The 27,631-nt window shown below is 49.7% G+C and overlaps 1 protein-coding gene across 4 annotated transcripts in view; it reads left to right on the top strand.

Moving 5' to 3' along the window:
* Window positions 1-27,631, top strand: part of Hk1 (hexokinase 1) — a 108,625-nt gene that overhangs the window by 47,070 nt on the left and 33,924 nt on the right. For all 4 annotated transcript variants that reach the window (XM_085842838.1, XM_085842837.1, XM_085842836.1 and 1 more), the window contains 2 exons: window positions 14,858-15,020; window positions 25,274-25,422. In XM_085842838.1, coding sequence (XP_085698964.1) covers window positions 14,858-15,020; window positions 25,274-25,422 — 312 coding nt within the window. The remainder of the gene's footprint in view (window positions 1-14,857; window positions 15,021-25,273; window positions 25,423-27,631) is intronic.

Below are 27,631 nucleotides of genomic sequence, written 5' to 3'. Positions count from 1 at the left end.
CAGCTCCCAGGGCAACACTGGCAAACAGCAGTAAACTCAGTCACCTTCCTCTTGACAGGCCCCTTGCCAAGGGGGACCAGGATAATACCCTGAGGTCAGGCTCAAGGCCTCCCCACATCCCCCAACTGCTGAGGGTGACCTTGGCACCTATTAACAAGTCTTGTTCAGGGAGAGTGGTCAAGACCTTGTCCAGGCAGAGAACAAACTGGTCACATTGAACCAACTAAAAATAGGGGAGGCTGTGTGCCCTCCGGGAAAGACAGTGTCCCAGGAATGCGGCGGGGCTGGAACGGCAGAGTCACTGCTTGCTTCCTGTGGCTAGCCAGCCGGGGAAGGAACAAGCCTCCAGCCACCCAGTCCTCGGTGTTCTAGGCGTCCAAGACAAAGGTGACACCTGAAGTGAGGACGTTTCAGCACAGAGAGGTGTCTAGGCCGGAAACTGAAAAGCCCCAAGTCAGCCCTCAGGGGACCAAGTCACACCCTGTCTCCATCTGTAATGACACACAGTAGACACAGGGTCACCAAGTATAGGCATTTAAGATACACATTGTAGCTTTTATCTGAACATCTGTCCAGGGAACATGGACGCTCACTAGGGCCAAGGCAGATATCGCCCAGGACCCTGGCCTGGGGCCCTGAGCCCCTAGGAAGCTATGGCCCCTCACCTGGTTGCTTAAAGTCCCCCGGGGTCGGACTGGGGGTGCATTCTGGGTGGGCCACAATAGCCCCACCTGGTGTGTGCAGCATCTCTTAAGTTTCCCAAGCCAGCCCCACTCTTGTTCTCAAATGTGTTCAGTGGATAGGTAACGAGGCAGGAGTTGTTGACCTCATATGACAGAGAAGGAAACCGAGGCTCAGAGAGCTTGACGGCCATCTAACAGCGCCGTCAGCCTGGGCTTTCAAACCCACTTCCTGGGCTATCCTGAGCAGCCACGTGGCAAGACCTTCTCTTAGAAAGCAAAACCCCCAAACAAGCAACGATGGGGCTGGAGCTATGGCTCAGTGCTCAGAGAGCGGTGTTACTCTTCCAGAGGACCCGAGTTTAGTTCCCAGCCCTGTGCCAGGGTGCTCACAAACACCTATAACTCCAGCCCCAGGGCATCTGCTGCCCTCTTCTGGACTCATCCACACTAGCACAGATCTACTCTTTTCTGAGACAGGGTTTCTCTGTGTATCCCTGGCTGTCCTGGAACTCACTCTGTAGACCAGGCTGGCCTCGAACTCAGAAATCCACCTGCCTCTACTAGCACAGAACTAAAAGCAAATAAGAATCAGTGGCGTGGGAAAAATGCTATTGCAAGCAGGGGGACCCGAGTTTGGGTCCCCAGAACCCACATAAAAGCCACAGGGGCAAGAAGAGATGGCTAGATGGCTTAATGGGCAAAAACACTTGTAAGAGGACATGGGTTTGGTTCCCAGAACCCACTATAGTGGTTCACAAACAGCTGTTAGAGTAGTGGTTCTCAACCTGTGGGTCGCGACCCCTTGGGGTTCTAATGACACTCTCACAGGGGTCCCATATCAGCTATCCTGATCATCAGATTCATAACATTAAGATTCACAACAATAGCAAAATTACACTTAATGAAGTAGCAACAAAAAGAATTTTATGGTTGGGGGTCACCACAGCAGGAGGAACTAACTATATTGACCACACAGAGGTTGCAGCATCAGGAAGGCTGAGAACCGCCGCTGTCTTGACACCTGCAAACATGAGGAATGCCTATGGTACAGATACCAACCAGCCTTGCTGAACTAGTGAGCTCCAGGTTCAATGTGAGACTTGGTCTAAAAAATGAAAATAAAAAGCCGGATGTGGTGGCCCTTGACATTAATCCCCAGCAGGCAGAAGCAAGTGGAGCTCTGAGTCTGGGTTACAGAGTGAGTTCCAGCATAACCAGGGCCACTCAGAGAGACCCCGTCCCCCACAAAAACAAACACCATCACCAAAAATTAAAAAATAGAACGTAGAAAGATGGAGACCTGACAGCAGCCTCTGGCCTCCACAAGTGTGCACATGTGTGTGAATGTAAATAGGTACATAACGAACACGCGCGCGCGCGCGCACACACACACACACACACACACACACACACACACACACACACACGCACGCACATGCGCACACACAACACACCAAAAAAAAAATGGGGGAACTTCTTTTCCTCTTGTTGTAGATGGAGTTGTATAAAGAATTGGGTTTTAATCCATGCTCATTGAGGCAGAAGGAATAGTCTGGATGTGTAATAAGCCTTCTGCTGGAGGGTCGTGTGTGAGCCCGGGAGAAGAGCAAGGGTCTCTGTTTTGTCATTTGGCTTTGGAGATCATTGAGGTCTTTGAGGATCCTCTGCCAGGAGTTCAATTTCCGGACTCATGTTCCTCCGTGACTTGCAGGCTGCTCAGTAAGTCTTACGGGAACATGAGAATCTGATTAGCTTTAGGGCCCCGGTGTTCTGCTGGGCGTCAGCCAATTAAGAGAGATATATGAAGGGACAGTGCGGATTAGCACTCAGAGAGGGTTAGGGGATGTGACAGAGGTGCTGGACCGTTTGGGGAAAAGGAGACAGTGGGCCTTATCTGAGCCAGCGCACCCTCAGCGACTTCCTTGAACTAGGCGTCACCAGAAGCCGCCCCGCCCAGCTGAGGAGCCACATCACGGCACCAGCCTGAGGACTCGGGGGACACACAGAGGGCACCTCAGGCATTAGCAGTCCAACAGAGGTGTGGACCATGCCTGTGTTCCTGTGGCATTCGGAAAGACACACGCTATGATGTGTGCACTGGGGCCAGCTGACTTCCACATAGAGGACACCTAAGGCTAGGGGGATGCTGAAGAGAGGGAGAGACGACGGCGTGAGGCCGGGCACATCATGGCATGTCCTGTGCAGAAGGTGAGTTTGCAGATGGCTTGAAGGAACAGGAAGTGCAGGGGTCTCTCTGGCATAGTGTCGCAGGCCTGAATCGCAGCCCTGAGGCAAGCAGGTCTCTGTGAGTTCAAAGCCAGCCTCACTCATCTCTGTAGCAAGTTCCAGGCCAGTTAGGACTCTCCACAGTAAGATCTGTCTCAAAAGAACAAAAGCAGGACCCACAGAGGCCATTGGGTGGCGACTCCAAGGAAGAAATTTGATGCTGTCACAGCATGAGAGTATTGGTGTTTTGGCTGCTCTAGGAACCCTCAAAGGAGTGTAGGTGCTCCCCTACTCCCTGAAGCTAACTCCATCCTGACTCAGAAACTGGCTGCCAATGCTGGGGAAGAGACTAGTTCCTCCTACATGGCCGCCATCTGCACCAGTGAGATGGGAATGGCAGCTGGGGGCAGCCACGTGCATTAGGAGGGAGACTGAGAGATACTGGCCTGTCCCCGAGATGCCATCAACCACATAGCGGAGGGTCTGGGAGACCTGGGCCTTCCAGCTTTGTCCCCATGATGACTGGAAAGGAATGGATACACAGGCAGCTAGCCCCTGCTGGGAAGTGGTCTGGGACTCCTGGAGTATTTCATAGGTGTGGTGTGCAAGGCACAGCAGGCGCACTGCTTCAGGGCTGGTAGGGGCTGACAGCAATACCTGCCACCTTCATTCCTTCATCACATGGTTCCCAGAAGTGCTATCTGTGCCCCCTCCAGCCCTCCCTCAGTTGTGTGTGTGTTTGTCTGTGTATCTGTGCGTCTGTGTCTCTGTGTGTGTATTTGTCTGTGTCTCTGTGTGTGTATTTGTCTGTGTCTCTGTGTGTGTATTTGTCTGTGTCTCTGTGTGTATTTGTCTGTGTCTCTGTGTGTCTGTCTGTGTTTGTGTGTGTGTGTCTATGTGTCTCTATATGTGTGTGTGTGTGTGTGTGTGTGTGTCCCACTCTTGAGGATATCTGTGAATGCACTCCAACATAAAATAGTTAATTAGGACATTATGGATTTCTTTATACTTTTTTTTTTTTTTTGGAGACAGGGTTTCACTGTGTAGCTCTGTCCAACCTGGAACTCACTCTGCAGACCAGACTGGCCCCGAACTCACAGACATCCACCTGCCTCTACCTCCCAAGTGCTGGGATCAAAGGTGTGTACCACCATTGCCCTTCCTTTTGCTTTTTAAAAAGAAAACTTGATTGGGTTTTCAAACAAGAAATTTTGGTTTTGGTTTTGGTTTCGAGACAGGGTCTCAGCATCCCTGGCTGTCTTAGAAGAACTCACTCTGTAGACCAGGCTGAAACCAGAGCTCCTCCTGCTTCTGCCTCCCGAGTGAATGGCAGGAGTAAAGGCACACACCGCAGGCTCTCCAGCAGGAACTTGTAGATGGCATTGTGCGCAATGTCGGAAGGTTGGACGCATCTGGTTTAGAGGGAGGAGCATAAGACCAGGCGAGGATTGGGAGCCCTTTATTGGAGTTCCTCACCGGCCAGGTGAGGAGCCTCTCTTACCTATAACTTTGGGGATATTAGAATTACTGTGTTCTGTGTTCTTCAGACCGTATGGGGTGGAGCAGCTTGTGGAGCACCTTGCCCAGTGGAGACCTTGGTAGATCAAGGTCACTGAGTCCTATACCCATAGGATAGATGGTGGGAAGGGTAGGAAGGCTGAGGGGCACGAAGTCAAGAGTAAACACATGAGCCAAGGCCATCCTATCTTCATCCTGAGTTCACCCAGTCTACATTTCTGGTAGAGTTCAAGTGTGACTTGAGATGGGAAGCAATTCACAGAGGAGAGAGGAAGGTGGAGTTAGGGAGCCAGCATTGTGATGCATTTCCAGTTTTGTAAAGCCAGGGTGGTGTCCATATGTGCATTGGTGAGGTGACAGATAGCCTCCTGCAATCAGGGATGTCTTCCGGGTGGGGGAGAACTCATCCTTTTTACTCTGGTGCACAAGAGCCCATTTGACTAGTACATATTATATATTAATATAATACATAATAATAAGTACATATTATTGTTGTTGTTTTTTTCTTTCTGTCTGATGGTTCACTCCATCCATCTACCGACCTAGCTATCTTGAGTGTAGCCCAGGCTGGCCCTGAACTCTGTGTCGCCAAGAATGACCTTGAACTTCTGATCCTCATACCCCAGCCTCCTGACTGCTGGGATGATGTGAGACGCCTAGCTTGTTACTGCTATTTTAATTCATTAATTAACTTTTTACATCCCAACTGCAATCCCCCCTCCCTCCTACTCCTCCTTCATTTCTCTTCAGAAAAGGGCAGGCCTCCCATAGATGTCAACCAATTGTGGCATATCAAGTTGCAGTAAGATTAGGCACCTTTTGTCCTATGAAGGCTGGATGAGGCAACCCGGTAGGAGGCATGGGTCCCAAACATAGGCAAGAGAGTCAGGGATGGCCCATGCAACCACTGTTAAGAGTTGTCTTAGGGTTTAACTGCTGTGAACAGACACCATGACCACCGCAAGTCTTATAAAGGACAACATTTGATTGGGGCTGGCTTACAGGTTCAGAGGTTCAGTCCATTATCATCAAGGCAGGAGCACGGCAGCATCCAGGCAGGCATGGTGCAGGAGGAGCTGAGAGTTCTACATCTTCATCTGAAGGCTGCTAGTGGAAGACTGACTTCTAGGCAGCTAGGATGAGGGTATTAAAGCCCATGCCCACAGTGACACACCTACTCCAACAAGGCCACACTTTCTAAAAGTGCCACACCTGGGCCAAGCATATACAAACCATCACAGGAGTCCCACAAAAAGACCAAGTTACACAACTGTAACACTGCGGAGGGCTTAGGTGGCCCCATGCAGGCTCCCTTTGGTGGTGCAGTCTCATCATAGGCCCAGGTTGGTTGATTCTGTAGGTTTTCTCGTGATGTCCTTCACCCTTCCGGCTCTTATGATCCTTCTTCCCCCTCTTCCATGGTATTCCCTGAGCTCCACCTAATGTTAGGCTGTGGGACTCTGCATCTGTTTCATCAGCTGCTGGTTTGAAGCTGCTCTGCTGACAGTTGGGCTGGACACCGATCTATGAGTATAGAAGAATATTAGGAATCACTCTATTGACTTTTTGAAAAGAATTTGTCAGTCGTGTTTGGTTCTATTCTAGGTCTCTGGGCTCTTCAGCCTCCGGGTCCTGGCTCTCCAGGAAGTGTTGGGTGGTTCCCTTTCATGGAGTGGGTCTCATGCTGGACCGGTCATTGGCCATTCCTCCTGTGATGTCTGACCTACTTCCCTTCCTCAGTGAGATTCATGCGTCCCTCCATGGGCCCTCTTTGTTACTTAGTGTCTTTGGGTCTGTGGCTAGCAGCATGGTTACCCTGTATTTTATGACTGATATCCACTGAGAAATGAGTACATACCGTGTTTGGCTTCAGGGTCTGGATTACCTCACCCAGGATGATCTTCTCTAGTTCTGTCCGTTTGCCTGCAAATTTCATGATGTCATTGTTTTTAATAGCTGAGTACTACTTCATTGTCTAGATGTACCACATTCCCTTTATCCATCTTCAGTTGAGGGACATCTAGGTTGGTTCCAGTTTCTGGCTATTAGGAAAGAAAGCTGCTATGAACATAATTGAGCAAGTGTCCTTGTGGTACGGTGGAACCTCCTTCAGGTCTATGCCTAGGAGTGGTATAACTGAGTATTGACTTCCAAAGTGGCTGGATACGTTTGCATTCAAGCAACAAAACTGCCAGTGCTCCGGGGACTTTGGGCGGGGCCTGTCATTTGTACATTGCCACCTTGTAGTTTTTTTTTTTTTTTTAAAGATTTATTTATTTATTATATGTAAGTACACTGTAGCTGTCTGTCTTCGGACGCACCAGAAGAGGGCATCAGATCTCATTACGGATGGTTGTGAGCCACCATGTGGTTGCTGGGATTTGAACTTCGGACCTTTGGAAGAGCAGTCGGGTGCTCTTACCCACTGAGCCATCTCACCAGCCCCACCTTGTAGTTTTTGAATAAGTGGGTTAATATTGGAAAGAGAACTCAGAGTGTTAGAGCCCTCACTGCTTTTGCAGAGACCCAGTTTCCGTTCCCAGCACCTACACAGTGGTTCTGTGTACCCAACCCTGCCTTCTGGCCTCCGTGAGTACCAGGCAGGCACGAAGTGCACAGAATATACATGTGGCCCTTATACATGTAAAATAAAAGTAACTTATTTTCTAATAAAACAGGCTAATATAATTTATAATAAAGTCATTCTTTTTTAAATTAATTAATTAATTAATTGGGTTTTTTTTGAGACAGGGTTTCTCTGTGTAGCCCTGGCTGTCCTGGAACTCACTTTGTAGACCAGGCTGGCCTCAAACTCAGAAATCTGCCTGCTTCTGCCTCTTGAGTGCTGGGATTAAAGGCGTGCACAACCTCGCCTGGCTAATAAAGTCATTCTTAAGGTATTTCTTAAGAACTGAAGGAGTTGAGAGAGCACATGATTACATCACTCGGGGATGGGGAAAGAGATGCTTTGAGTTCACTCTTTGAGCATGACTAAAATCTTTTTTTTATTTTTATTAGGTATTTTCTTCATTTACATTTCAAATGCTATCCCAAAAGTCCCCCAGACCCCCCCCTCACTCCCCTACCCACCCACTCCCACTTCTTGGCCCTGGTGTTCCCCTGTACTGAGGCATATAAAGTTTGCAAGACCAAGGGGCCTCTCTTCCCAATGATGGCCGATTAGGCCATCTTCTGATACATAAGCAGCTAGAGTCAAGAGCTCCGGGGTACTGGTTAGTTCAGAATGTTGTTCCACCCATAGGGTTGCAGATCCCTTTAGCTCCTTGGGTACTTTCTCTAGCTCCTCCATTGGGGGCCCTGTGATCCATCCAATAGCTGACTGTGAGCATCCACTTCTGTGTTTGCTAGGCCCTGGCATAGTCTTACAAGAGACAGCTATATCAGGGTCCTTTCAGCAAAATCTTGTTAGTGTATGCAATGGTGTCAGCGTTTGGAGGCTGATTATGGGATGGATCCCCGGGTATGGCAGCCTCTAGATGGTCCATCCTTTCGTCTCAGCTCCATACTTTGTCTCTGTAACTCTTTCCATGGGTGTTTTGTTCCCAATTCTAAGAAGGGGCAAAGTGTCCACACTTTGGTCTTCGTTCTTCTTGAGCTTCATGCGTTTTGCAGGTTGTATCTTGTATCTTGGGTGTGACTAAACTCTTGATCTGTTAAATGAAAGTATTGGCTCCATCTGAGCAGCGAGAAGAGCAGGAGGGAGGGGGGTTTGGCAGGTGCTTAACCCGAACCCAGCTGTTCTAGAACACATGAGAAAAGAAGGGGCTACCCTATTGTGATGGTTTGTATATGCTCGGCCCAGGAGATGGCACTATTAGGAGGTGTGACCTTGTTGGAGTAGGTGTGTCACTGTGGGTGTGGGCTTAAGACCTAGCTGCCTGGAATCCAGTATTCTCCTAGCAGCCTTCAGATGATGATGTAGAACTCTCAGCTTCTCCTGCACCATGCCTGCTTGGATGCTGCCATGTTCCTACCTTGATGATAATGGACTGAACCTCTGAACCTGTAAGCCAGCCCCAATCAAATGTTGTCCTTATAAGAGTTGACTTGATCATGGTGTCTGTTCACAGCAGTCAAACACTAACTAAGGATCCTATGTAGAGTTCAGGTGCTGCTCCCACTTAGAAGCCCCAGGACTTTGTGGAGCCTCTTCGGCTCTGTTTCCTCTTCTCTAACGTGGAGACAGTGGCCTCTCCTGGTGGCTTTGCCTATTGAAGTGACAGGGAGAAAACCAGCCAATATGCGGAAACCCCTGCTTTACGTCTGGCACTTGGAGGCGTTTGCCTTGTTTCCGCTCTGGCTCAGGTGAAAGTCCTGGATGCAAAGGACAGAGCTCCTCTGCAAGGGCCAGTGCCCATGACCTTAGTCAGCCCCCTCTGGTCTCTATGTCAGTTGCCGGCCATACATGTGCCCACTTCTTAGCCCTTTGCTCCCCACTGCCCAGGTTGTGTCTATGAGGTGCTGTACTTGGAAATCTCTGTTTAGGAGCTGTCCTGAGCAGTTTCAGGCATCTGTTGCTTTGCCTAATTCTTTTTTTTTAAATTTGAGTTGGAGTCTCGTATAGCTCAGGCTGACCTTGAACTTTTATAGTGTGTGCTTCTGAATGGTGTATGCTGTATGTGTACGTTTGTGTGTGTGTGTGCACACACGTGCCTGCGTGTATACATATGGCTGGCTAGTCAGTGAGTTTATTGGAGACCCGCCTCAGCTCCCGACCACTACCTCCCAACACTGGGATTAGAGGGATGTATAGAATGTGTATGAGTCTTCCATGGGTGCTGGGGATTTGAACTCAGGTCTTCCTGCTTTCATGGCAAGTGCCCTTACCCCATGCATAAGGCTGGCCTCATACCTGAAATCCTCCTGCCTCAGCCTTCCAAGTACCAGCAATGATGGGCGTGTGTCACCACGCCCAGCTCTCTCTCCTTCTCAATTCCCATGGAGAGTGAACAGCAGAGGCGAAATTTTCTGCGGCCACGCCCTTTCCATAGAAAATGAAAGTGCCCATGTTGTCTGTGGTCACTGGCAATCCTGTCCGACCGGCCTGCTCACTTGGGCATGTCTAGTCTTGAATTGGTTTTTTTGTGCTTGTCCTTTTGGGATCAGGAGGGCAGGACTGGGATCAGGCACTGCCATGTGGGTAAATAGGGCCTAGTGCCAGGCTACCAGTTCTTTCATTGGACATAGGGATTGTGGCCAGAGGACTTGGCAAGGTGACATTCTCTCTGCTGATGGCATCTGCTGCCTCAGCCCGAGCCCATCTGTATGGGGTTCTGAGCTTCAAGGTCCTGTCGGTCCACACCGAAGAACAGTGAGGGCTGACTCATGGATGTGGCTAGTCCCACATGGGATGGTGGCCTGGGCCCTTTTGGCTGATCTGGCTCAGGCAAGGGCTACAGAACTGGCTTGGCACAGGGTACCCATGTCCCTGTTCACCCAAGAAGATGCCCGTAGTGTCACGTGATGTACCATGTACCAGAGTGAGCATGTGACAATCTAGAGAGTGAGAGTTGTGAGAGAAACCACCCAAAGATGTGCTGTGCTGAGCCCTCCCCATGATCAATTTTAAGACAGAGTTGTGGATAGGACAGCACCTATGGGCACCAATGCCTAGCCAAGGCAGCAGGGGACAGGAGCAGAATCACAATAGAAGGTGTATGTGTAGTGTGTGCTGTGGTGAGTGTGATTGTTGGTGATTGAGTATATGATTGTGAGTGTGTATATGTGTGTGTATGAGTGTGTATGTGTGTGTATGTGTGTAGTGTGTATGTGTGTGACTGTATGGAGTATATATGTATGTGTGTGGTGAGTGTGTATGTGTAGTGTGTGTGTGATTGTCTGTGAGTATATGATTGTGTGTATGTGAGTATGCATGTGTGTGTGTTTGTGCGAGTGTTTGAATGTATTAGTGTGTGTATGAGTGTGTATGTATATGTGTGAGTGTGTATGTGGTGTGTATGATTGTCTATGACTGAGTATATGATTGTGAGTGTGTATGTATGTGTGTTTGAGTGCGTGTATGAATGTGTATGTATGTGTGTGAGTGTGTATGTGAGTATGTATGTGCGTGTGTGTGTGTGTGTGTGTGGTTGGAGGAGAAGGTACTATCTAGAGTGCTCTTCTGACTCACATAGCCCAGGGCCTCGTGTACCCGCTGCTGTGCCTCCTGAGTCACAATGGATTGAATCCCTGTGGTGTGAGCCAGGATGACCCTCTTAAAGCAAGTGTGGTGTCTGGAGAAGGGATGGACTGAGGTAGACAAGCTTGTGGGCTGTAAGTGTCTTGGCAGGGCTGAATATGTGGTAAAGGGAGGCTTTGCCCTCCCGTGGCTTATTAGACCTTTGAGACGATGGACCCTGTGGAACTGAAATTTCCTCGAGTCTCACACTAGTAAAGGAAAAGGATTCCATCTGGGGCTGACAGCCTGCAGGACCCACCAGCATCCAGGAACAGAACCAAAGATGAGCCCATGGTGTGCATGACCACACTGGACAGCGACTGCTTGGCTCTGCATACCTTTTACCCTCTATTTCAAGTTAAATCTCCTTTCTCTGCTTTTCATTGGCTCTTGTCTGTTTGATTGGCCTACCGGGAACCAGTGGCCGAGCCTGGTTTGTTAAGGCAGCAAGAACTCTGGTTACACCGGTTTCTAGTTTCCATGTCTCTTCTGAGAGGGGTTTGGTCCCATGGTGACTCTTAGACCTGAGCAGGAAGGAAGGGTCCCCAACCTGCTCGCTCTTTCTTTCTTTCTTTCTTTCTTTCTTTCTTTCTTTCTTTCTTTCTTTCTTTCTTTCTTTCTTTCTTTCTTTCTTTTTTTGTTTTTTGTTTTTTGTTTTTTGAGACAGAGTTTCTCTGTATAGCCCTGGCTGTCCTGGAACTCACTCTGTAGACCAGGCTGGCCTCGAACTCAGAAATCCACCTGCCTCTGCCTCCCGAGTGCTGGGATCAAAGGCGTGTGCCACCACGCCCGGCTCCAACCTTCTTTTTCATGTGATCTTTTTTTGCTCTCTGTGGGCCAGGATCAATTTAAAATGCTGGGGTTCATGATATAGTATCAGCACGGAGATAATCCTCCAGTTAGGACCCAGAATACCTGGGGAGCTTCGGAGAGTCCTGCCTTTTCTAGAACCATCTCCCTACCCAGCTGGAAGACCTCAACAGCTCTCCTGAGGTAGGCCCTCAAGGGTCAGGGTTGGTTGCAGGGTGCACTAAGCTTAGCCCTGCTGGTGAAAGACTGCGCTCCCCTGGTTGTGTTCTTTGAAGGATTCATTTAGCTACCTGAGGCCCCACTCCTGCAGTTGTAAAACAGGGATTAAGAGCGTGTCCCCGACAAGGTCTTTTGAAAGGGTCAATGCCACATTGGACATGAAAGCGCTTGGTCTATGGAAACCCGCAGTAGGATTACAGGACGGCTCCAGCAGCCAGCAACATCCGAGCTGCTCCTCTGTGCCAGGGGACTTGCAAAGCTCCATTCAACACACTTCCTTTCCCTGGGGGCAGCCACCCTGTGTCAGAAGGGATGGGCATCACCAGACAGTCAGGACGTTGTGTGAGAAGGGTGGCCGGAAGGCTGGGATGGCCGTGTGACTTACTTCTGGAGGGCCAGGTCCCTACTGCCTGCAGTTGTCTTCTTGCCCCACCAGAGGCTCCTCCATCTCCTTGGGTCCTCTTTGGTGCTCTCAGGGCTCACCATGCATTGGGATCAGGTCTGTATTCATTGGTGTGACTTTTGGGACCCTGTGTGATGCAGCCGCTGGATATCTTTCTTGGCTTTTTCATTTCTTGAGCTGTCGGCTCCCTCTCCGCACTGAACTGATTTCCGTTCAGCTTCGGCCACACACGCACCTGCTTATGCTGGACACACTTTCTGATGTCACCCCTGCACCCCCCCCCCTTCCCCGACTCCTCAGGACTTCTCTAGCATGTTTGTATTGTGACCTTTGTGGATGCCCCCAGACTAAGGCCTCCATGCTTACACTAGTGCCGCCAGCCTTGGGGAAGAACATTGCGTGTCTCCACCCAGGGCTGTGCTTCTGGCAATTTCTCTCCTGCTCTGTGTGGTGTCTGATTGTCCTTCATGTGGCTTGTCATGAAGGAGAAAGAAAAGACTGGCTGGCTGGTGATGGGACTGGGGACAGTGATCCCCTCTGGCCACAGAGGACTAGTAGACTCTTAGCACTATGGTTATCTATGCAACAAGAGACCACGGGGCCTGGAGACCACAGCAACTATGCAGAAGTGACCCAGCCTGGGGACTCTGTCCTCAAGGCAGGACATTTCCAGCCATTCTGAAGAGTGAGTACAGGGTATCCTTCTCTGCAACCAATCAACATCAAGATCTTGTCGGTGTTACTGGGTCATAAATCTGGCTGCAAGCACTGGGAACCTTCTGTGTGCAAAGGGGCCACTGCGGAGACGGAGGCAGAGCACAGCTACTCCAGGAAGTTGTGATGGGTGTGTTGGGGACTCAGCACCATGGGAAGGGTTTTCTCCCCCCTTGGAGGACTTGGGTGACTTCAGGAGAAAGACTTCACCTGACCTGGACCCTGAGGGACTGGGAAGGGTTGGATAGCCGGGAAGAGATGAAAGGCATTTCAGGTGGAAGTGACCACAGGACCAGAGAAGCCTGAAGCAGCAGCAACAAGAGATGCAGGGGTACTTGGGTGAGTGCAGAGAGTGGGGAGACTTGCTGTTTAGAGTGGGTGTCTCTGGGATGGGGAGGCAGCTCGGGAAAGGTAGGAGGGCACGACTAGGTCCTGTGAGAGACTCCCACAGCAGTGGGCAGAGTGGAAGGATGGACGGAAGATGGTACTGGAAGCGTCTTTGGTATTACTAGCTCATGGTTAGCTGGGCTTCCTAAGCAGCGGAGAAACCAAGAGAGCAATGGCAAACAAACAAACAAACAAAAATGCCAGTGTGCACCACAAGACAGAGCCACAAGGACAGGTGTCTAGTTCATGTTGAACACAGAGAAGGGACTGTTCCACTGAGCTATGCCACTAGCTCCCTAGTAAATATTTTGTTTGAGACAGGGTCTTTCTCATAAAGCCCATGTAACCAAAGATGACCTGAGCTTCCCGTCCTCCTGCCTCCAGCTTCCTAGCACTGGGATTTCAGGCTTCTGCTGCCAGACCCAGGTTTGACCCAGGGCCTCATGCATACTGGGCAAGCATCTCACCAACTGAGCAAACCCCCGCCCCTCCTCCCTCGAAACACTTTTTGAGAGAGTAATCAGAAAAAAAAAAAAAATCAGCGACGACCCAGGGGGTTGAGATTAGGAGCCTGTGTGTTTGGAGCTGTGTGTCAAGTAGGCTCATAGTCCACACGTGTGGGCGTCGTGGGGCCCCCGGGGTGAATGTCTCCCCGTGGGGCCAGCTGCCTGGGCTATCTGAATGGTTCTGGCTCTTCCACTTGTCACTCTATTTTCTTAGGATTATATTTGGGACTGGAGAGATGGCTCAGCCCTGAGGAGCACTTGCTGTTCTGGCAGAGGACCTGGGTTCAATTCCTGGTACCCACATGGTGGCTTACCATCATCAATCTATAATGCCAGTTCCAGGAGATGTGGCACCTTCTTTTGGCCTCTGTGGGTGCCAGGTACATACACAGCACACTTAACGTGCACACAGGCAAAACACTTACACATATAAGATAAATATAAATGAACCTTTTAAGAAGGTTATGTGCCCAAAGAAACCCACTGGCATTACTACCTCATCCTTTCATTCATTTATTGATATGGCTTTTTGAGAGTCTTGTTATATAGTCCAGGCTGGTCTTGAACTTGTGATCCTCCTGCCCCAGCCTCCTGAGTGCTGGCATTTTAGGTGTACACCACCATGCCTGGTTAAGTCCTATTTATTTCAACTGAAGAAACAGAAATACACACACACACACACACACACACACACACACACACACCTCTTAGACAACAGGGCTTGGACTTGAAGCTATGTGGCTGGCTCTAGAACCCATGTTCTTAACTTGTATGGCCTTGCCAACCAAACTTGATGAACTAGCCACCTCACAGAGGGAGGGATGCTAAAGGTGCCGGGAGGAAACCTGCCTGTATCATGCATCTCCTTGGGGGCTGAACAACACTTAGCATGTGGTATTCCGGGGTTGGAACGCGCCTTGGGGTTATCTTGTTTGTTTTGTAGGTGGGGGAGGGGACAGTAGCATTTGTGGATTCCCCATCCCCACCCCTACCCCCACCCCCACCCCACCCCCGGTGTCACAGTTGAGGGGGTCAACAGCCTTCTCTGGTGCCATGTTCCCTCCAGGCTGCATCAGTGGGTCGATCATCCAGGCCACCAGTTTCTTGCTCTGCCATGCCCAGCCAGGCTGGAGCTGAACCGAACTCCCCTTGAACTCAGCCTAATTCTTCTCCCTTCCTGTCCTTCCCCCAGATTGATAAGTATCTGTATGCCATGCGGCTCTCTGATGAAATTCTGATAGATATCCTGACACGCTTCAAGAAGGAGATGAAGAATGGCCTCTCCCGGGACTATAACCCAACAGCCTCCGTCAAGATGCTGCCGACCTTTGTCCGGTCCATTCCGGATGGCTCAGGTGAGTCTCTGAGAGGTCTGGGAGGCTCCAGCTCTGTGAGCTGAATGCTCTGTGAAACCTGTCTTTCCAACAGATGAGCTCATGTGTTCATGTTACCCATTCACAATTCTATCCATTGATCCAACTTCACCCTCTGTCCTTCTATCCACTCACCCACCCACCCATTTACCCACCCACTTACCTACCCAACACCCATCCATCCATCCACCCATTTATCCACTCACTCACTCACCCACCCACCCACCATTCCCTCGTTACCCCATTGAGCCAGTTATCCCTCCCACCATCCATACATCAACCCATGTGTCGTATGCCTGCCGAACATTTACCATGCGCCAGGTGCCGATGACACCACACTCGACAATGCTGACTTACCTAACCCACAGGATTATGTGACACTGGTAACGTCCAGCATTTAGGACTTTTCAGGTGCCATGGGGGTCATCATCTCTTCTGTAAAGCAAGGGTTTGTTCTGGGAGAATCCCAGGCATCAGGTCACCTTTCCTGTGGCCAGGTGGGTCTTGGGCTCAGAGGTGGGACATTTCAAGTCCTCATTTGGACAAATTCCCTACAAAATAAGTTAAGGTAGCCCCAAGAATTCCCCTCTTAATCTGCATTCTTGTGGCTCCTGCCTGCTTCACGGAGTCGAAGGACTCCTCAAGGACTGGCAAAGTTGCTTTTTGGGGAATTAGCATCTGCTCTTTGCTGCCCAGTAGCAGCTGCGAGGTCCTGGCTTCATTTGCTCGCTGGCAGCCATTTTGCCCCGCCAATTTGTAGTTGACTACTAGTTTGCAAAGGTGGATGCTGAAGCCACACCATCACTAGAATGGGGGTTCACCCACTCTAAGCCATGAGGGGAGCTACATTCCAGGAAGTCAAGTTTCTTTTTTGAGTTTACACCTATGGGCGTGGCCTACACACTTCCGAGATTTCTTTCCCCAGCTTTGGAGGCCTCGATTTTCAGTCTTGTCTAGCAGATTTTAAGAAGTAGTTCGTGTACCGATCCCAGCAAAGGGCAAATGCTGGGCTTGCTGTGTGTGCAATCTGGCTGGAGCCAGAATAGTCCTGGCTATACCTGGCCTTGAGAATGTCCGCAATGAGTCTTAGGACCGGTTACCACTTGGTGGCGTTGGGATTCACCGTCCCCACACTGGTGTCTCTGTCTCTGATGATGTCTTTGTTCAAGAATTGAACTGGATCCACTCAGGACCTTTTTGTCTGTTCAGGGGTTGGTTCAGCTTTTGAAGCGGTTCTGGCTGGCCGAGTGACCCTGGCTGCTGTTTCCTGAGTGTGTTCCGGTGCCTGTGGCTGGGGATGGGAGCCCCTTGTGTTCACTCTCAGTTTTTCTCAGCCCTGGATTGACCCACAAGCAGGAAAAGAATCTGTCCCGTGTCTGAGCTGAGGTCAGCCGGTGACTTTGGTCCTCTGAGTCGGGAGGGAGTGGGAGTGGCGAGTGAGCTGGGCTTGGGAACTTGGAAGGTGATTGTGAGCCTGTGTAACCAGGAAGGAGGAGCTGGGAGTGAGAGGAGGAAGTTCTTTCTGAACTTGTGTCTCCCACCAGTGCCCTCCTAGTACCCTTAGTACCCCTCCCCCGCCGTGGCCCCTCCCCCTCCTTTCCCACCATCCATTTCCAGGGTTTAGGGTCTCAGAGTGGGACAGTAGTAACCTGGACACTTTTCCCCCCCAGTTAAGTTTCCAGACCAGGCCCACACATTCAGGGAATACCCTGTTCTCTAGTTCCTGGAGACAGATCCCCCCTGTCCCCCTCCCCCCCCCAATACCAAAGCTCCTGGGCAGTTGAGCACAGAGGGATCTGTTTGCTTCAGCACAACCGCTTCCCCAGAATGCTTCCACATCTCATTTATCTGGAATCTCTTATTCTTAAAAAGCCTCTGAAACCTGGATTGTTTTGTATAGCGTTCCTGTCGCCCCTCCCCTGCTTCCTTTCAGTTATTCGAATCTCATAATCAGCCCTGCGGCATTTTTTTTTCTTCATTAATGTTTCATCAGATAATGGCGTGTCTCACAAGCAGTGGTATCTTAACCGTGATGAGTCACGAAGCTATGCACAGAGCTATGCACCCGGTATGGGGATACAGTTGGGACACAGTCACAGGGTTTGGGGAATCTGAGGCAGCAGTCTGGGCCTTCAGCCTCCTTCCCCCCAACCCCCTTCCTCTGATGCCGATAGGATCAATACAGATCAGTATTAATAAGAAGAGTGAGGAAAGGAGAAGGTGAATCCATCCATTTATCCATCTATCCTATCTATCTATCTATCTATCTATCTATCTATCTATCTATCTGGAACTCACCTTCCTCTGACACCCCCCCCCAAGTGCTGGGATTAAAGGTATGAAGTTTGTTTGTTTGTTTCCCATATGTATGAATGTTTTGCCTGCATGTAATGTGTGTATGTGCTCCACGTACTTGGGTCCTGTGAAGTCAGAAGAGGGCATCAGATGCCCTGCAACTGGAGTTGTGGAAGGTTACGAATCATCAGGTGGGTGCTGGAGACAGAACCTGGGTGCTCCACAAGAGCAGTCCCTGCCCTTGACCCCTGAGCGGTCTCTCCAGCCCCCCTTGGATGTTTTTAATGGACAGTATTCCCCGTGCAGTTTCTCTCCGCTGACTCTCATTCCTGAGGGTTCCCCCTGCCCCATTTAGTGCAAAAGGTATTGTAGATCTTGGTTAGCCTGGGAGCTATGGGATTCTATACATGTTTGGATGTTTGTTTCCCTGTCATGGGTCACAGCAAGTTCTTTACAAAGGAGAAGCCACAAGACAGTTTTCTGAAAACATACGGGCATACCATTATCTTTTTCCATTCGAAGCAGAAAGATTTATTTGAGTATCTTTCCTTTCCTTTCCTTTCCTTTCCTTTCCTTTCCTTTCCTTTCCTTTCCTTTCCTTTCCTTTCCTTTCCTTTCCTTTCCTTTCCTTTTCTTTTCTTTTCTTCCTCTCCTTTCCTTTCTTTTCTTTTTCTCTCTTTTCTTTTCTTTTCTTTTTTTTTTTTTTTTTGAGACCTGTAGGCCTAGGAACTCCTATAAATCAGGGCTGGCCTTGAACTCACAGAGATCCACCCGCCCTGCTGGGGTTGAAGTTGAGGGCCGCCACATGCTATTTCCCTTCTGTTTGAGACGGGGTCTGCTATAGCACTGGCCACCTTGGAAGCTGCTGTGCACCTGAGGGTGACTTGAAGTTCGGGTGGCACCCAGCTTTCATGGCTGCTTCAGGTGGAGTTGAGGATAAGGACTGTCATCAGAGCTGGCTTACAGGCAGCTCACTCCCAGAGCCGGGCACTCCCTGAAGGCGGCAGTTTCTATTTGTCGTGTATTCCAGCACAGGCTGGGGCTCGGAGGCACCTGCATCTGTGTTTGCTTTCCATTATTTTCTGCTAATAATGACCATCATTAGAAGGGCAGAGAGGTGCAAGGCCCTTCAGAGTGCTGCTTAATGAGCCTCCTCTTGAAGAGCGGCTCTTTCCCTACAGCACTATGGGAAACGCGGGGAGGGATTAGGGCAGGAGGCCCCGTGGGGGCGGGGAGAGGCCGATTTGAAACTAAAGACACAAAGAGGAAGTTGGACAGAAGCCTGAACTCCAAGTAAGAGGAGGTAGAGAGAAGTAAAATCCAAACTAATGGAAAAGGCTCCAGCATTCTGACTCTAGTTCAGCATGACCTTGGAGAACTTACTTCAGTCTCAGCCTCCCTTTGCCTCTTCTGTTAAATGGGTGTGAGGGAGTCTGGTGACACGTACTTATGATTCCAGCCTTTGGGAAGGCTAAGGCAGGAGAAATGCCATGAGTTCCTCTGTTTATTTTTTTATTTTTTAAAATTGATTGAGGGGCTGGAGAGATGGCTCAGCAATTAAGAGTCCTGACTGCTCTTCCAGAGGTCCTGAGTTCAGTTCCCAACAACCACATGGTGGCTCACAACCATCTGTAATGGAATCGATGCCCTTTTCTGGTGTGTCTGAAGACAGCTACTGCATACTCATATACATAAAATAAATACATCTTAAATTTTTTTGAATGAACCTAATAACATAATAAACAGAAAACTAAAGGCATAGTTCTCGCTCTGATTGCTGTAAAAGACGGGATTAAGTGGAAGGGCCTGTAGGGTACTGTAAGAAGCATACAAATTCTATCAGCATCGCCCACACACTCTAGTTTGTTGGGAGGGCCTTGCTGTAGGCCCTCAGCTATGGGACCCCTGTCCTGGGGCTGTGTAAGCCCAGCCTCTGCCAGGATGAGGGTTTTAGAGCTCGCTGGTATTGCTGATATTGTGGAAGGAGACAGAAGGGGAAACACAACCAATGCTCTCTCACCCCCATCCTCTCCTAACCGGCCACATAGGAAGGGTGAGCCTGAAATGGGCCGGCTGGGCTGGCATTCGCTCGTCATCTGAGCACTCAGGAAGTGCAGGCGGGAAGATCAGAAGTTCAAGGTCACCTTCAGCTGCAGAGCAACTTCAAGACAAGACAGTGCTATGTGTGACCTTGTCAGAGAGGACAGGATGGATGGATAGGAAGGTAAACAGGCAGGCTGGTGTGTGCCTATAATCCAGCTACATAAGAGGCTTAGGCAGGAGAGGAGGAAACTGAGTTTGACCTAAGTAAATGCCAGGCATCCAACAGAGCTTACCAAATGCCCTGCGGCACTTACCTGAAGTCATTTCTCTTTGTCCCTGGCCTGGCAGACTATGAGAACAAGCAGACCTTGTTCTCCTGCCGAGCCAGCTTATTACACTCAGATTGTCTGCCGTCTGCAGACTCCTGCTGCAAGGGGAGTGGGTGAAATCACCCTGTCTCAAACTTGCTTATCACTTATGAGGTTGGAGACAGCTTGCAGACATCAAACAAACAAACAAACAAACAAACAACCCAACCAATCAACCAAACCCAAAGAGCATTGAATATTTTTTGAGTCTGAGAGGGGAGGGCCCCATGGCCACTGGTGGGACCATTTTGCTTGGAGCTTCCTCCATATGCCGTGGCATGGACTTAATATTTTTCTAGCATTTCTGGGCTGTAAAAGTGATTTTCAAACAGGGGTGGCAACTGTTTCTTCTCAGCCACCACACAACACATTGAAGATGGAACTGGAGACAGCACAGGTAGAGGGGACCCTGCCTCAGAGAGACCCCCTTGGCTCTCAGCAGCCACCAGTCAGGTACCTCTCAGATCCACCATCTCCTTTACTGTCACCCAGACTGGGTTACTTTTGGTTTTTTATATTTTAACTCTGTCCTGGCCATTGTCACGGTCACCCTTTCTGATCCTGCCTGAACTCCCTGGAACCTTGCTGGACCGATCCTGTTTCAAAGGCTGAGTGGACATGGTTGGAGGGGCAGGATAGGGTGGGATGGGCCAGTCCAGGGTGCCTGAGCTTTGGTGACAGGAAACCTGTTTTCTTTTATTCATCTGACCACGAGACCCAGTTGGCAACTAAAAAAAATTTCCAGTTACAAAAGTTGATAATGAATCAATTATAGGTATATATCCACTGTATAAAAGAGAATACTATATGTTGGCGGGAAAGAAAAATTACTTCAAAAATAAAAAGAAGGCCACGTATGGTGACACATGAACTTAACCCCAGCACTCAGGAAGAAGAGGCTGGGGATTTCTGAGTTCGAGGCCAGCCTGGTCTACCTAGAGAATTCCTGGCCATCCAGGGTTACACAGCTAAGAACCTGTTTCAAAACAAAACAAAGTAAAACCCAAAACAAATAAAATATACAGGTAGACAGAGACACAGTTTCATGGTCGGTTGACTTTTGGCAGGGATGCCAAGGCTACTCAGCAAGGGACAAGAGTCCCTTCAGCTAGCAGTAGCCAGAAGCCGAATGTCCACAAAGAACCCTGTTGTAGCCTTACCTCATACCCTGTACAAAACATTAGCTCTGAGCAGATCAAAGACCTAAGTGGAAGAGCTGGTGCCATCAAACTCCTAAAAGAAAAACAGATGCGACTGTTTCGACCTTGCATTGGGCGGTTGAATCTTACACACAGCACAGCCCTAAACGGCAAAACCAGAAACTGATGGCCCTTGGTGAGACCGAGTAGCCCAACGGCCAGCACCACAGAAATAACCAGAAAATCTAAACCTGTCACTGCTTCCTTATTGTTACTGATTCATAACTTAGATTTATTTAATATTCTTGTGGAAGTGGTGTGCGTGTGTGTGGAGGTGGGCACATACCATGGTGCATGTGTTGAGCTCAGGACAATCATGTGGCGTGGACTCTCTCCTCCCACCTTTATTGGGGGTGGGGGGGGGAGTCCAGGTATTGAACCCAGGTCTTCAGGCTTGCACTGAAAGGGCTTTACCCATCTCAGCAGCCCTGTTGTTAGTGTGCATATGAGCATATGTGTGAGTGCATGTGGAAGCATGCCCATTGCATGTGTGGGAGCCAGAGGTCAGCTTCAGGTGTCATCCTTCAGGTATGTCAGTCTTTTTGACGCAGAGTTTTTCATTGGTCTGGGGCCTAACAAGTAGGCTGGGCTGGCTGGCCAGTGAGCACCCGGGATCCCCGGTGCTGGATTACAGATGTGTGCGATAAACGCATCACTGCACCTAGCTTCTTTCACATGGGTTCTGGGGATTGAACTCAGGTCCTCATGCTTGCCTGTCAACCACTTTATTGAGTTATCCATCTAGCCATTCCTCTTACCCTCCCTCTCTTCCTCCCTTCCTTCCTTCCTTCCTTCCTTCCTTCCTTCCTTCCTTCCTTCCTTCCTTTCTCCCTCTTTCTTTCTCCTTGTAGAGACTGAACTTATGTGTGGCTTGAAAGAGAACAGCTCCCATAGACTCATATGTTTGAATGCCAGGTCCCCACCTAGTGGAACTGTTTAGGAAGGATTAGGAGGTGTGGCCTTGCTGAAGGAGGTGTGGCCTTGCTGAAGGAGGTGTGTCACTGGTGATAAGCTTTGAGGTTTCAAAAGCACAGAGCAGGCCCTGTCTCTGTTCTCTCTCTCTCTCTCTCTCTCTCTCTCTCTCTCTCTCTCTCTCTCTCTCGCCTACAGATCAAATATAAAATTCAGCTACTGCTCCTATCTGTCTGCTTCCTGCCATGATCACTAATCCTCTAAACTGTAAGCCACCTCCAATTAAATGTTTTCTTTTATAAGAGCTGCCGTGGTCATGGTGTCTCTTCACAGCAACAGGACAGTGACTAGACAACCTCAGGCAAGCTAAACACACGCTCCACTATCAAGCTACATTCCTGGCCTTACGTCAATCAAGCAATCAATCAATTAACCAATTAATTAATTAACTAACGCATAGCATGCTTGTGGAGGTCAGAGGACAACTCCCTCGAGTCTTCTCTCTCCTTCTACCTTGTTGAGTCAGATCCTCTTGTTTCCTTTCCTGCTTTGTACACTTCAGGCTGGCTAGTGCATAGGCTTCCAGCCTGCTCCCTGGTCTCTGCCTCCCAACTGGACAAAGCAGTGGGATTACAGATGTGCATCACTGTGTCTGTCACTGGTTTGGGGGGATTGGGGGATCAAATGTGGATTTTCAGGCTTGAATGACTGGTGTTTTACTCACTGAGCCATCTGCCTGGCCCCAACATATCTAATGTTTAAAGGCACCTCCCACTCATTTTGGTACCATCGAAGGGTGCGAATGGGCAGAAAGTAAGTAGATAGATGGCGTTCTAACACCAGCCTTTATCAGAGAGATGCAAGAGATGGTGAAAAATGGCCTCATACACGCATTACTGAAGATATGGACAAACTAGAGGTTTCTTTTGTTATGGATAATGACAGAAAGTGGTACAGCCTCTTTGTCAGGCCTTATCAGACAGTGTGACTCTCAAACACACGTGAGAGAAAGGAAAGACGCTTGTCCACACACAAATGTGTGTGCCAATGTGCTTAGCAGTGGTTTTTAAAAAATTAATTAATTTATTAATTTATTCACTTTACATCCTGATTGTAGTTCCCATTTCCTAATCCCTTCTCACCTTCACTTCTGAGGAGGAGGATGTCCCTTCTGGGGAACTAACCCACCCCGGCACCTCAAGCCACTTCGGGACTAGGTGCATCCTTGCCCGCTGAGGCCAGACAAGGCAGACCAGTTAGGGGATCAAGATCCACAGGCAGGCAGCAGAGGTCAGGATAAGCCCCTGCTCCAGTTGTTGGGGGACATATATGTAGACCAAGCTGCACCTCTGCTACATATATATGGGAGTCGGGATAGGGGGCTAGGTCCAGCCTTTGCATGCTGTTTTGGTTGGTGGTTCAGTCTCTGTGAGCCCCCCAAGGGTCCAGGTTAGCTGACTTTCTTGCTCTTCTTATGGAGTCCCCATCTCTGGGACCCGCAGTCCTTTCCCTCAGCTCTTCTACAAGACTTCCTGAGCTTCGTCTAACATTTGGCTGTGGGTCTCTGCATCTGTTTCCTGTCAGCTGCTGAGGGAAGCCTCTCAGAGGAGAGTCCGGCTAGGTTCCTGTCTGTGAATCCAGGCTGACAGACCCAAACATAGCCTGAGGATCCAAGAAAGTTGAAGGAGGAGGGCAGGTCTGCAGTGTGTCCCTGTGGATCCCCTGAGGACTGCTCATTCCTAGCAGTGTTAATCACAGTCTGAAGTGCAAACAGCCCATGTCCGTTGGTTCAGGAAGGAATGTGTGAAGTATGGTCCGTGCAGACAGTGGGATACGTGGTGGCACATGCCGTTAATCCCAGCATTTGACAGGCAGAGGCAGAGGTAGGCAGATTTCTGAGTTTGAGGCCAGCCTGGACTACAGAGTGAGTTCCAGGATAGCCAGGGCTACACAGAGAAACCCTGTCTCCAAAAAACCAAAAAACCAAGAAAAAAAAAATGGAACTCGCATGGACAGTCTAACGTAGAATCAGGCTAGACACATTTTGCTAAGTGAAAAAAGCCAGTCAAAAGGAACCATTTGTGTTTAATACCCAGAAAAGAGTTTTCGGAATCCATTTGTCTGTCTGCCTGCCTGCCTGCCTGCCTCTCTGTCTGTCTATATCTATCTATTTATTGTTTATGGTGCTATGGATCAACCTCAGGACCTCACATATCCTGGGCAAGCAAGCACTTTACCACTGGGCTACATCACCAACCTTTGGCTTTTAAAAATATAATAATAATAATAATCCCTTTAAAAAAGTAGATAGTATTATTTACACCACCCCCTTTTGAGACAAGTTTTTACTGTGTAGCCCAGGTTAGCCTCACACTCTCAATCTTCTTGTCTTAGCCTAAGTAAGTACTAGGATCACAGGCATGCACCGCCATACTTGACTTGGACCGCACATGCACCTTGAGTGGATGGTTTCTTTGTTATGTGTCCCAGATTGCAGGTTGTGTGTGGGTAATCGTTTTCAGGGTAGGTGCCACCAGGCTAATATTGATAGTCATGGGAATGGGAGCTATTGGGACTTTCGGAGGCAAGGGCAGCTGGCCTGGTGACACAGGCTGCAACGTGGATGAGCCCCGGGGACGTTACAGTAAGTGAAAGGTGCCAGCCACAAAGAGACAAGGCATGCCCGATTCCACCTATATGAAATGTCCAGATCTCTCCGAGAAGAAAGTGGGGGTTCCTAGGGACGGGAGGGGGTGAGGAATTACTGCTTAACGGTTACCAAGTCATGTTGGGGTGATATCCAAGTTTCTCAGAGATAGTGACAGGAGCTGCTTAACTTTGCAAATGTCCTTAGTGTCATTGAGCTGTGTAAGCAAGCTGTGCTCAGCAAGTGGCCCTAGTTTCTCATTTTTGTTTATCTTACAATAACCGTGAAAACACAATCCAAAGAGTGACTGGCGCTTTGGGCAAGCAGTGATTGGCATCTGGGCCAGCATGGAAGGAACCCAGGGCATAGGCTGAACCTTGGCATAGGCTTCTCCAGTGCTGAAATTCTGTCCAAGCTCGGTGTGGTGGCACATACCTTTAATCCCTGTAATTAGGAAGCTCAGGCCGGGAGGGTCGGGAGACTGCAGTCATCTTCTGCTACATAGTGATGCTGGGGCTAGCCCAGAGCTTCAACAAAATAAAAAGCTAGTGTTGTGTGGTCTTTATTTATGGGTAGCAAGGCAGGAGGTGGGATGGAGCTTTGTGCTGTATTTAATGCCTCTTCCTCCCCAGTGTGGGTCCAGAGTTGTTCCAGCGGGTGCTGTATGGCGGGGTTGGGGGTGGGGGGAGCAGACTGGCCAGATCCAGAGAGCAGGGTACTGCTGGTGTCCTGCTCACGCTTGAATCTGACATCTGCTTTCTCCCTTGTCAGAAAAGGGGGATTTCATTGCACTGGATCTCGGCGGGTCTTCCTTTCGAATCCTGCGGGTGCAGGTGAACCACGAGAAGAGTCAGAACGTCAGCATGGAGTCTGAGGTCTACGACACCCCAGAGAACATCGTGCACGGCAGTGGAAGCCAGGTGGGCCCCTGTCCTCCTCATCCTGTTCCAGCCAGCCAGAATCCCTTGGAGTACCCGAGAGGGCCGGGCTTCTGAAAGCTGCCATCCTGGGCCCTGCCAGGACTCTATTGGAGCTCTGACATAGAGCATCAATGGTTCAGAACTCCCTTTGGAGGGATGAGGTAGCTGTAGGGGGCTGGGTTGTACCTGAAGAGGCACACACCACCCGGTGAAACTAGGGGCCTGTGAGTGGGTGAAGGCTGTCGAGAGGGAGGCCCTGTGGCATTGTCGCAAGCGCGTTTGTTCTCAAAGGATCCTGGGGTTGTTTCCTGGACACAGGTTTAGCCCACCCTTTGGGTAGAAATGCTCTTCTCTCAGGGCACTGGCTTCTGCACCCACTCACTGGAGGCCTGGCCCTGAGGAATGGCTCTCAGCTTGGGAGAACGGGAGCTCTGTACTCTTGGTAGAATGGCGAGCACACGCCCTCAGCATAGCAACCAAGACTGCACACTTTGCTTTAGAAGTGACTCCTTCTCCTTGAGTTCATACCCAAAGCTTCCCCTCCTGCCACCAGCCCTTGAGGAGGGCCATCCTTCCTGAACAAAGGGCATGAGCACACCTGCAGAGGGTCTGTTTTGTGATGTGTGGTGGGGTCCCTGTCTCCCCAGGACCCTGGGACTATGGTTCAGGCAATATCCTCGGGTTTTTATTTTATATGTGGGTCCCCTGCGATTATAGCATGGGGTGCTCCATTCCTCTTATGGATGGACATATGAGCTTGGGGCCCTTCCAGACTCCACGTTAGGGTCATAGCTGCCATACTATTGAAAGCTTGCCAGATTTCTGCTGGGGAAGGTGTGTGTTCATGGTGAGGTTCCTCAAGTTCCCCAGAGAAAGCCATGGTTTGGGGGTGGACTGAGGTGAGGCCCAGGAGCCTTCTCTATAGGAGTCTACATTGTGCCTAAGTCACTGTGGATGAAGGTTGGAGCACCCTCACCTAGATAAGAGCCTTGAACTCCGATCCTTGGATTCAGAGTTTTCTGGAGCCCATCACAGTGAGCATGTGTCTAGGGTGGCAAGCCTCCTTACAGCTAGCCACAGAGGCAGGGAAACCGCTCACTAGGTAGTCCTGTTTCTATCACTAGGCATCACAGACTGGTCCCTTCGCCCCAATGCTGTTGCAATGGGGAGGGAGTGCTCTCACCCATGCCCCGATTGCCCACTGCGTGGCTTCTTCATGCAAGTGGCCAGCAGCCAGCTTGGCAGACCCCGTTCCATGTAACAAGTACTGGCTTATCACTGTTCCTTGTGGTTGGTCTTTGGGTTGAGCCACGGCTGAGACTGTCACTGTGCAAACGGTCCTTGTGTCCCTTGGCTTGGCCTTTTAGGTGCAGGATTTATTTAGGGGGGGTTCCTCCATCCCAGGGTACCCCTCTTCTCCCCAGGATGATTTTGCGTCCCCTCCACACTCTGTTTGTTCCCTTGCTCCTTCTAAGTCATCCAAGAAGGCGGTGATTGTTGTGACATGGTGATGCCTGTTCTGTGTATAAGTGCTTTATATTCAATGACCCAGTGACCCATTTAATCACCGTGGCAACCCTGTGGAGTTTTACCATGCCCATCTTACACACGGCAAAGCTGTTTAGTAGCTGTCAAAATCTGAGATTTCTAAAGTGGTCTCACCCCCTCCCCCCATTTACTTACTTATTTTGAAACCAAGCTTCACTGTGCAGCTCTGGCTGCCCAGGAACTCACTTTGTAGATCAGGCTGACCTCAAACTTGTAGAGATCCCCACTGCCTCTGCTTCTCACGGCTGAGGTTATCCAGCAAAAAATTTTAAAGTGTATATGTGTGGCTTGTGTGAGTATATACCGTGTGTGTGTGTGTGTGTGTGTGTGTGTGTGTGTGTGTGTGTAGGTGCCCTAAGAGGCCGGAAGAAGGCACTTGGTCCCCTGGAATTGGGGTTGTGAGGCTCCTGATATAGGTGCTGCCAACCAAACTTGGGTCCTTTGGGAGATCAGCTAGTGTTCTTAACCTCCGAGCCTCTCCCTAGTCCCCTTTCTTAGATTTTTGATGCTGAGAAAAATGTGGTGGCTGTGGACAGGGAAGTGTGTGAGGGTGTGAGGGAAGCACGGTAGGATTATGGACACTGATGGAGCTAGAATGTCTCCACAGCATTCTGGAGTTAGCGGTCATCTGGTATCAAGTGGCCCATCTCCTGAGCTCTGA

The sequence above is a fragment of the Mus caroli genome, unplaced genomic scaffold (genome assembly GCF_978045245.1).
Source record: "Mus caroli unplaced genomic scaffold, Mus_caroli_1 scaffold_9, whole genome shotgun sequence".
Lineage (NCBI taxonomy): Eukaryota > Metazoa > Chordata > Mammalia > Rodentia > Muridae > Mus > Mus caroli.
Note: the sequence above shows the minus strand (reverse complement) of the source record. Positions and strands in the feature narration are given on the sequence as shown.